Source organism: Phragmites australis, chromosome 5 (assembly GCF_958298935.1).
Source record: "Phragmites australis chromosome 5, lpPhrAust1.1, whole genome shotgun sequence".
Lineage (NCBI taxonomy): Eukaryota > Viridiplantae > Streptophyta > Magnoliopsida > Poales > Poaceae > Phragmites > Phragmites australis.
In genome coordinates this window covers 9171981-9183202 of record NC_084925.1, presented here as the reverse complement: position 1 = coordinate 9183202, position 11222 = coordinate 9171981, and the positions used below count along the sequence as shown (strand labels likewise).

The window sequence follows — 11222 nt, the reverse complement described above, 5'->3', positions numbered from 1 at the left end:
GTGACTCGTCAATATCTTGGGTTTTGGTATCTCAAACTTGTTGACTCTCTAACTTGGTGTGAAGCGGTGGTAAGACATATATATGGGGACGCTGAGACCCTTGCCTTGGTGGCTCAAGCTCCGAAGTGATCATAGTGGCAAGTAACTGGAAGAAAGGCTAGTGGTGATACCTTGTCTTGGTGGTTTGTTGGCTCATTGTGCTTGAGACCTTATCTTGGTGACTTGGTAGCTCAAGAACTGTGACTGGAAGAGACTTAGCAACCAGGAGTATATCCTTTGTGTAGCTCCAACATGAACTATGGGATGGCTCGTGTGCTACCAATACCACGGGATAAAAATCATTTATACTAAGTTTGTCTCTCTATCTTATTTATATTTCTGCATTTACATACTTGCAATTTATCTTGCTAGAATATGTTACAATTCTCTTGAGTGGTAGAGTAGACACACTAGATAAACCTATAGTATATTTAGATAGAAATTGAGATAGATTTATCTTGTGAAGTTTTCAAAGTTAATTTAGTTTAGGTTTCTAAATATCCTGATTCACCATCACTCTTAGGACATCATCGTTCCTCACATCCTTACCATTCCGCAGTTCTTGAATTGCCTTTAGCATCCGTACATGATGGTCATGTATAATGCACACATCCAACAAAGCATCCACAATTATTATCCTCACATGGTACATGAACCAGTACCAACTGATGGTGTTATTACTCTCCACAAATATGAAGGCCGTTGGTACCATTTGGTTGTTTCCATCAACCCCAATTACAGTTAGTATCTGACCCTTATATATGTCGGTAAGGAAGGTCCCATACGTGCAAAGGATAGGGCGACATTGTTGGAAGGCTTTAATAAATTATCCGAATGAAAAGAGTGCGCTTTAGGACCAACTTGCTAGGTTCAGCCACCAATGGGTAGCGATCAATGTCAAAGTAAGTCTCAGGGTTTCGGTGAGTAATGGTTCGAAGCAATCATAGGAGATTATTATAGGATGCTTTATAGGTTCCAAACCTCATCTAAATTACCTTCTTCTTCGTCCTCCAAGCTTTGTTATAGCTGATAGTGTACTGGTACCGCTTCTCAATTGACTTGATTATGGATCCTGATTCATAATTGAGGTTGTTTACAATCTAAGCATACATGACATTTGTAACAAAACTTGATGAAAGGTTCATGTGGCTCGTCTCAAGTCCGTTTAGAAAATAATTGTGGTCCACCACTTTCGACACTTTCCAATAGTGAACCCACTTTTCCTTGAAGGCATGCACCCGCTAGGGACAACCATCGTTCATGCACTTCACATTATACTCCTTGTTGGGCTTCACAATAACAAACTGCCTCCAAAGAGATGTCACACATTGAACCATACCATCCTTGACGACATGGCTGGTAGGGTACCTAGCTTACTGAGACACCTCGTTCTGAGTATACTCCCATGCCACTTGATTCCCTTCATTCACTACTATGTTGTTAAAATTCAGGTTGTTCCTGTCTGCAGGAACAGGAACATCGTCTAATATGTTATATTCAAGAGCTTCCTCGCCCTCACAATCCTCCCGCTTCACCTGTTCAATTAAACTAGTGATGTGTTCCTCCTCATCTGCCTCACCGGTAGGTTCCATCGGAATGGCCGAGGACTGTCCGAAATCTGGTTCTCCGATGTCTTCTTCCACTATCTCATCACATGCCTCCTCCTCCACATCGCATCCACCCTATATCTCCCTAACTCTCTCATTGTACCTCTATTGCACAAGCAACATAGGTGATTAACCTCTATCAACTACATCATGTAGGTAGCTCCTTCAAACCTATGTTTTTCATAACGGGTACACTTCCCAATAAACACCATCAGTCCTACGGTTGTCTACAATACTAATAGTCATATCTTGAAGCTCGAGATCTATTTTGAAACTCCAAATTAACCAATCATACAAATATCCAATACTCTTATTCATCAGTCTCGATATACCCTTGACTCAAACACCAATAGATCTACCCCTTTGGAACCATAAACAATATCACTTTCTCCATAAAAAAATCTTAAACTACCACTTATCCGACATACATGCCCACGATTGATGAAAAACTCTACTATTATTTCAGCTAACAACTATATTTGCTAGATTTACAACAATAAAACATAACAAAATACATATGTAATACTACTCTACAAACCTAGATCTAACAATTGCTAAATAATACTATATGTAATAACAATGCAATTATCCCAAAAAAACTAGGTCCAACATTTAGTCTATATTGCTAAAAAAACTAGATCCAACAATACTATATCTAATATCAATAAATCTTACATCCAATTGCTAACCTATGTCTAAATCTTATATCTGATTGCTAATCTATGTTTAAACTTAGATCTGATAGCTAAAGTGGTTTGTAAAAAATAAACAAAGAAAAGAAGATCTATCTCTGATGGAGATGGATTCCGACAATGCTTCGCCGTTTCATTCTCCCTTCCCTCTCTTCTTCTTCTCCTCCTATCTTCTTTTATCTCTCTCTTTGCTGGTTGGCGCCTGGGAAGCAAATGGGTGGTGTGAGATATCTCTAAGTAGTACGACATCTTTTTCAGTGGGTTCGGGTGCACGCAGACGCTTCTGTTGTCTGTAGGAAGGGTGCCAATGAGCTGTCGCCCTTCCAAACCCTTCCAACGGGTGACAGATCAAAGTGGTAGCCAGGATGTTACGTTAATTAAATATTTTACCATTGCACCATGAGGCCCACCACTTGTCGGTCGTTGGAAACCCTTTCGACGGGTAATATACGTTTATAGTTGTAATATTTTTGAACGGACGTCTAAAATTGCTAAATTTGAGGACGACAACCATTTATAGTTGTAATTTTTCAAACGGTGTGTAAAATTGCTAAATTTGGAAAAAAAATAAAAAAAATCGCTCCCTGCCGCCGTCGCTACGTCCCGGCCGGGGCGACGTCATCTAGTGAAGGCGCACGCGGGAGGGGACGACGAGCCTGCAAGTCGATCGAATGGGTGTGTGCGGCGGCAGGTTTTTTCTGTCCGACTTTGCAGCCTATAACATTTCCGCAGGGCCCTCCCTTGCCCGCCGCCCTCCTCGACCTTCCTCAGACCCACACCATTCCTGACTCCCCTCCCCTCACGGCGCCGCCGCCACCTCCACCCCCACCGCCACGGCGGCTGCCGGCGTCTCCCTCCGTTGGCGACCATCGCGTGCGCCGCCGCCCTCCCGACCGCTCGGCTCCTCCTGCGCGGGCGCATGGCCTCCTCCGCCTCCGCCGCCGCCCTCCTCGTCCTACCCTTCCCCTCCTCCTCATCTTCCTCGGAGGACTCCGACGAGGCCAGGCTCCTCCTGCCCGTGCCGGAGGCAGCCTCCCCGCCTCCTCAGCAGCAGCGGCGGTGGCAGGGCCTGGAGCGCGACTGCAACGTGCTAATGAAGGCGCTGACGCGCGCGGGGGACGTCGACCAGGTGGTCGACCTCTTCGCCGAGCTCAGGCACTCCGCCTCCAGGGCCGGCGTAGTGCCCAACGTGCTATGCTACAACACGCTCCTCAACGCGCTCGCGGAGGCCGGCCGCGAGGGGGAGGCCCGCAAAGCTTTCGACGAAATGCTCGCGGCGGGCGTGTTGCCCAACGCGTCGTCCCTCAACATCCTCGTCAAGCTGTACGCGTGGTGGGCAGTGGAGTTCGACACCGCGTACGAGTTGATCTTCCGGTTGCGGGGTTTCGGGGTGGAGGCCGACGTCGGTACCTACTCCACGCTCATCACGGGATTGTGCCGGGCCGGGAGGCTCGATGAGGCGTGGGGCGTGATCGACTTGATGCTGGAGGAAGGTTGCCTCCCTTTGGTGCACACTTACACGCCCATCGTGCAGGGGTATTGCCGAGAAGGCCGTATTGAGGAGGCCAAGAAGCTGATAGCCGGGATGGAGTGTTTCGGTTGTCCTCCCAATGTTGTCACTTACAATGTTCTGATCAGGGCATTGTGCGACGACGCCAGATTTGATGAAGTCAGGGAAATTTTAGCGGAGAGTACAACCAAGGGGTGGAAGCCCAGTACAGTCACCTACAATACATATATGAACGGTCTCTTCAAGAAAGGCATGGCCAAGGAAGCGCTTCAGCAGTTGGATGTCATGCTAGGTGAAGAGTTGGATCCCACGGCTTTTACTTTGAGTATTATTCTAAATTGCCTTTGCCATAACTCGATGGTTTCAGAGGCCATTTCCTTATTAGAGAGGAGCACAGCGTTGAATTGGTGTGCTGGTGTTGTTGCATACAACACTGTGATGAGCAGGCTATGTGACATGGGCAGATGGTTGGGTGTTCTGAAGCTCGTGACAGACATGATCAAGAAAGGTATCATTCCAAACACGCGTACGTTCAACATTTTGATTCATAGTCTTTGCATTGGGGGAAAGTCTTCCATAGCTAAGAGTCTAGTCTGTAATCAAGGGTTTGCTGCAAATGTTGTGACATACAATACACTCATTCATTGGTTCTACTACTGGGGAAAACATAGCGAGGTGAAGCACCTGATTGCGGACATGGATGCAGCGAAGATTACTCCAGATGATGTCACCTTTACCATAAGTGTTGATGGATTATGTAGAGAAGGAAATTTTGACAAGGCTACTCGTTGTTTCCTAACATCTCTCGGGAATGGATTCTCAAGGGATCTTCTTACTGTCCTTATAAACAGGCTTGTTCACAGTGATAGAATCGGGGAGATCCTTCGCATATTCAGAGGGATGAAAGAAAAAGGAAAAGGTTTTCCCCCTGATTACAGTATATTCGACTATACAATAAGATCATGCTGTAGGGTTGGCTTTTGTCACTACAGAACAAATTTTAAACTGGACATTATTCTGAATACCATGTTGGGACTTGGGGAGGAAGTAAACTCAGCCCATAAGGGTCAAGGAAATAGATAAATGATTGCAGGCAAGATTACAGCAGGTAACTATCTCTTTCTTTCCAGTTTGTTGTCAAATACATCTGACTAGTGCTGAGTGCATTCAGATGAACTACAGCAGTATGTATCACAGGCTGAACTACAGTTCTCTTTCTGAGAGACACTTCAATGAACTTTGAAGAACTTAGAAGGACAAGTCTTAGAGCAGGACTGTTAGAGTGGAATAGTGGGTGGTCGCAAATGTCGCCCTCATTGTGCTTTAAAATTTGTGCCAATATTTCTTATACTGTGAGCTAAGACACAATCTTATCGAGTTTCAGTTACAGTGTTGTTTTCTTTGATTTAATAGTTAGTCTAGTAATACACTTTCCTATGTTGGGAATATCAATACCAGTGAGAAATTAAAACTTTATCCAATACTATGGAATGTTGAGCCCACAATTTTTAGATATTTTGACAACTTAAAAGTTCCTTTTCTCTTTAATGCTCCTCCTAAACTACTCTGGTCGTCTTTGTCTCTTGCACATTCTTTGTGAATTTTCTTGCTGCATGCAAATATGTACCGTTCCTGTGCTGAAATCTGGTTAGGATTTGCAAGAAAAGGATATTCAAAGGTTTGTGCAAACTAATTGTGGTATTCCAGGAAGTATTAAAGCTATTGAATTATAATTGCATCAAATGGCAGCCATTGATGTGGCATCTATGTGGTCAAAATGCCCGCATGAGTATGCATGTAGTGTTTTTCTTCTGGAATTGCTTACACAGATAATGACATGTATGTTAGTGTTAACATGTTGTACCGTATCATAATCATTGTCACTGTTAGGGTTTCTGTAGTCAATTGACATAAAAGATCCAATTGGTTAGATTGCCAAGCTCAAATCGAAAGATTTACGAGTTGGAGTTAAAGGGAAAGTCTGAGAAATTATGGGGTTTGCATAAAATGATGATGTTTCCATTTCTGGTCTAGTAAAATGAGTTGTTACTGTCAACAAAAATATTTTCAGTCTGAAGCGTTTCACAATTTAATATGACGTTGTTTTTACCTTGTCTTCTGAATCTTATGCATGTTATTCTGAGTTACTTTATCTATATGCATTTTTGCAACCAAGGGAAGATATTTTGTTACGGAGAATTCAGGATGTTGTTTAACCCCTGGTACCTATTTTGTTTTCCAATTTTGAGAAATAAGCTTAACTATTCGAACTTTCAACCCTAGATATCCTTTCAGCTCTTAACCTTTTGTCTTCTGGAAGCTTGCAATCAGCAAGCTGTGGCAGAGATGTGATCTATGCGGTGTAACTTGCCATCAACACTCCAGTGCACCAGTCTTTTGTGAGTGCAGTCTGGCTGGACATGGTCAACAGGACAGGATCAAGCTGGTAATTGGTGATTTCAAAACTAGCATTATGTTGATTGCGTGTTATGCTTGGTGCTTCATGCTTTTTAAATACTTATTGAGTTCTCATTTGTTCAATAGAATACTTGTATGCAGCGGGATCATATGATTAAGTTGGGTGAAGTGTTTAGGTTGCTGTGTGCATTCTTTACTACCCGCAGAAGACAGAATGCACAGTACAAGGTGTTGGATTCGCTCTAGTTTCATTGAGATATTCGAAGAAGCTGAAGAAGAGTGACAGGTATAAGCCTTTTCGATTTACTTTTAAATTTTAATTAAGTGATGTGGCTAGAGCAGGTGCAGTTTGCTTATTGTGATCATAATTCTTTGCTGTGACAGTCAAACTGCCATTGTTCTAAATGATTGCAAGCTTCACCAAGCCAGTTTGAGCCTGGACCGAGCCCGAGCCGAGCTACCTTTCTAGCTCGTTTCATTTACCGAGCCGAGCCTGCCTCAGCTCGTCATTCTGCGAGCTCGAGCGAGCCGAGTCGAGCCCGGCTTGTCTCGGCTCGTTTCCACCCCTACTCCCAAAGGAGCAATTCTGATGGTGTTAACTCCCAAACATTTGGTACTGATGGTGTTAACTCCCAAACGAGCAATGGTGGTGGTGATGACTCCAATGACGACGCTATTGGTACTGCACGGGCCAGCGAGGATCCTCCAAAAAGAGGGAGAGGGTAGAAATCTAGGACACAATTGAGATTACCTCCACATGATGGGAAGGTTCAGCTAAAGCCTAAAGGTTTCTTGGTAAGTATATATATGTAGCTCAGTTTCTGAACAGTAAATATTTGTCATTTCTCTATAACTGGAATTACTGTGGTGCCTGATTACCAACATCATGCAATTGGATGAGAGAAATGTTCACTGAAAGTTTGCATTTTTTTTTTGGACAGCATCATTATGAAAGCTGCATATGGCAAACTAATGTTGCATTTTTTGGACAGCATTACTTCTCTATCATTTCTGCTACTAAAATTGTAAACTGGCATGTCAAGTTCTTTGTAACAGTCAGTTCACCTATTCCAATTACAACCCTAAAATTTACAAGTATGGCTCACAGGTTAGAGTTAGGGTCTGTTTGTTTGAGCTTCTGCTTTTGGCTTTTCTGAAAAGCTGTGCTTTTGGTTTTTCTGAAAAGCTGTTTTTGAAAATAGGTTGTTGGCTTCTACAATAAATTTTTAGCTTCTCAGCACATAACTTCTCAGAAAAGCCACTCTCAGCGAGCTTCTCAGCTTCTAGTTCATTTTCCTCAGAAGCAGCTTTTGGCTTCTCCAGAAGCCACTTCTCAGCAAACCCGTTTGTTCTGGCTTCTGGCTTCTGGGCTTCTGACAGAAGCAGAAGCCAGAAGCAGCTGGAAACAAACATGCCCTTATTATCAAACGGCTATACCCGGGTGTTATCAAGGTCTATGATAATGAAGGCAGAATTGTTGATACACACCTAGCATTTTATGGAGTGATTATTTTTGGAAAAAGAATGAACATGGAGTGACATATGCTAGACTAGTAAAGCAGGAATTTCTGGGTAAGAAACCTAACTAGCATGTAGCTTATGGGTCTGGAATTTTAGTGGACAACTGGACATATCTAACTTTGCTGTTTTGTACATATGCATAGTTTTTTCTCCGTTAGCTGGCAGGATCAGAGAAAAGCCGACCGTAACTTAGAGACTTATCTAGTGAAAAGAGTATATGATATGATGTACCAAGCCCATTTGGATGTTGCCAAGTTGTACTTTCTCAAAAAGAAAGAGGACTGCGATGACTAGCAAGCACACACCATAGAACTTACAGAACAGAGGAGGTTATCTGTGTATGCATACTGCTTTCAAAGCTATGACTGTCTTGTCCCTTATTATTTCTTTATTTGTTTGATGGTCTTATAGGAACATAAATTTGGTTCTGGTAAGGCTGGCATTTTAAACACATATATTGTAATGAAACTTGGAATGAAAAATGTGGACAAGAGTGAAAAAGCGCTCCAATCCACAGCTAGAAGCACAAAAACACTTGGTATATTCTTCATCCTTAGCATTCTTTGAGATGAACTTGTTTCAGTCTTTGTAGTTTCGAAATTTTGTTTTAGGATGATTACTAGCAGGAGCAAAATTAGATGAGAATTCACAAGAATTGGATGGAAAAGTGTTGTACTCCATAGGAGGTGGCATGCCCCATGACCGTGTACCAATTGCCAATGGTTCTGTAGATAAGGCAGATGTTCTAGCAGCTGCAAAATCCAAGAATGTCCACCCAACCAGCACTGCTTCTTATCGAAGTGTGGTCGAAGAAAATGAGCAACTGAAGGAGACAAATGAGATCCTCATTGAAGAAAATAGTGTTAACCGTGAGCTGATCTTGGTAATAATTGTTTCTTTGCTTGTAGCAATTTTTGGTCTTATGCATGTATCTTCATGTGCCTACTTTTCGATTATAGAGGTTTTATGTGGATTTTGAAAAAGAACTACCTGCTAATCTGCTAAACCTTCTATCAAATATTAGTGCCCGTCGTCAACATTTACTGTAGAAAGTATTTTTTATGCATAAATGAGAGGCTCTAGGTTTGTGTTTGTGTGATCAGTCACGTGGTCCCCTGCATCTGGTAAAAAAAACTATACCCAAGTACAATTGATCTCGCAATTATCGTGTCAAACAATTCTGGTTGCAAGCACTACTATAAATTGTTGTTTGATTTTGGGATTATCATGTGAAATCAGTGAAGAATGGATGTTATGGATAAAAACGAGGCATATGGGGCTGTTTGGTTCTTGCCTCTAAAAAGCTAAGCTAAAATTTGGTCACGTTCCGGAAATTTGGTTTTCTTGATGTGCATGTTTAAACTACTTGTGACGAATAATTGCTACACATTTATTTATTTATCTTTGCAGATCCAAATAACTACCCAGATGACGTGCACGGGCAATGGCAATGCACGGGCAATGGCAATAACCCGGACTATGATGATGGTGGCGATGAGGGCTGCGATGGCATGCATAGTAATGAGGGTTGCGATGGCATGGATGGTGAAGACAATGGTAGCAGAGAAGAGCTCGGCATGGCTAACGATGACTGTGGCACAGATGCACCTGAATCATGTCAACACCAATTGATGTCAGGGGAGTGCGTGGAAGCACATGTATCTGATGCTTGTGGCCTCTTTTGGTTCAAACCGAACAGAAGGCCTTGCAGCTCAAGCTTTTTTTTAATTTATTTTGATAGTATTACTGTAGGTTCTCATTATCAATAGATAATGATAGCCTATCATTGATGTCTCGGTTCCTGCATCCAGTGCATTCATACTATCACCCATGTCTCAATTCCTGTGCCATGTATATTTATATTATATACACTATCGAATCAAATCTATTATTGCATGATTTAAACCGATAGTGATACTAGTATATTATTATTAGTTTTGCAACCGGTAGTAATAATTTTAGATTATTATTGTCAATTGTATAGTGTTGGAACCGGCACTAACGGCGGTTTTGACTGGTGTTTTTTTTTATTAGTGAACCTCTTAAAAGTCCACGCAAGGACATGAGACAACAATAGAAAGTACATTATATCCCCAGCAAGACTTGGCAGTGACCCTACACAATTTCCTACGGCTACCAGAGGGATCAATTAACTTCATTGTCAGACTCATGCAAAAGATTCCATGGCACCAGAGAAAAAAAAATGTAAATTAAGAAAGATTTGACTTTTAGAGAGCAGTGCATAGCTGGGCAACGACAACGAACACAAAATATTTATAAAGACTAATTCTGGCAGCAACTACAGCACAACGACTCTGTTACAAGATTCATGCAAAACGGAAAGCTATAACAACTGCATCACCTCACCAGTCGCGGACTTTCTAAAGTTGATCGTAAAGTGACTAGGAAAGAAGACACCTCTTGTCTTGATGCTACAGGTGTGAATCGCGTCCGTCCTGTTTTTCTGTTCACTTCATTTGATTGCTCTGGTCATGCATGCTAAGCTCGAATCTCAATCACAGGTTCTGCATGTAGGAGAAGCAGAAGGAGAATACCTGAGAGTCGAGAGAAGTAGCTGAGAAAGCAAATAGAAGAATGGGTGCAGCAATGAGAGCTTGCACCTCTTTGTAGGGGTTAAGGACACAACCACCCTCCCATGCTCGAAGGTTGCCACGAACAATGTCATCGAGGTGGGTAGTTATCGCTGGACCCTGATGTGTGTCCTGGTCATGGCAGTTATTGATCGTGTAGCACCTACGGTGGACCTCCTCGCCACGGCCTTCACCGGCACCACCAGAGGCACCACCTCTCCCCCGAAGGAGGACAACTCAGCTGCGATAATCTACGACCCACCCTCATTAGCGGGCAATAGTGAAAGCGCATCTAAGCTTCCTATATAGGTTTTAATGATCGATGACAAACGATTGAAGGACTAATGTATTCAATAAATATTTGAATAGGTAAAAGTCCCATTGATTTAAGTGACATGATGTTGGTGACCTCTAAAAATTGAAGAAAGAAGATGACGAACGGTTTTACTTTTTAAAATACTCTATTATTATTTTTTTAAATTGAGTATAGGATCATCGTACTACTAAGAGGTGTGCAACGCAGTAGGTTGGTTATTAACTTAGTGCTTAAAAAGATGTTCACTCTGTTTAGAGAGCGACACAAAGTTCACAACATGGGCATCGAATCAAACTTTCTTTGTGAAGTCGGAAGTTCCTACATAGACATCGGATGTTCCGATGTGGTCGGATAGTCCGAAATTTCAGAATATGAGGTTCTCATGTTGGAATTTATTTGAACATTAGATGTTTCGATGTTTTCATCGGAATGTCCGATGTGGGTCAGAACCTCCGATTTTCTCATCCATAGGATTCTCGGTCTTAAATTAAAATCCAGCATCAGAAGTTCCGATGGTTGGATTGGATA

The 11222-nt window shown here is 42.4% G+C and overlaps 1 protein-coding gene across 13 annotated transcripts; it reads left to right on the top strand.

The window, feature by feature from the left end:
• The first annotated feature begins 3013 nt into the window (after positions 1–3013).
• On the top strand, positions 3014–9626 carry LOC133918697 (pentatricopeptide repeat-containing protein At1g09900-like). 13 transcript variants are annotated; one of them, XM_062362706.1, is made up of 7 exons: positions 3016–4140; positions 4216–4956; positions 6169–6294; positions 6393–6552; positions 6651–7061; positions 8199–8670; positions 9198–9626. In XM_062362706.1, exons 1-2 carry the CDS (start codon positions 3258–3260, stop codon positions 4929–4931), a joined length of 1599 nt encoding a protein of 532 aa, XP_062218690.1. In that variant the 5' UTR covers positions 3016–3257; the 3' UTR covers positions 4932–4956; positions 6169–6294; positions 6393–6552; positions 6651–7061; positions 8199–8670; positions 9198–9626. The 13 variants fall into 13 exon arrangements, with proteins under 13 accessions (XP_062218692.1, XP_062218691.1, XP_062218690.1 ...); XM_062362703.1 differs by having other exon boundaries at positions 3017–4956; positions 8199–8325; positions 8519–8670; XM_062362700.1 differs by having other exon boundaries at positions 3017–4956; positions 8199–8325; positions 8414–8670.
• Positions 9627–11222: the final 1596 nt, after the last annotated feature.

Coding starts and splice junctions, on each gene's coding strand:
- LOC133918697 (XM_062362701.1), top strand. CDS start 3,258: ATGGCCTCCTCCGCCTCCGCCGCCGCCCTCCTCGTCCTACCCTTCCCC.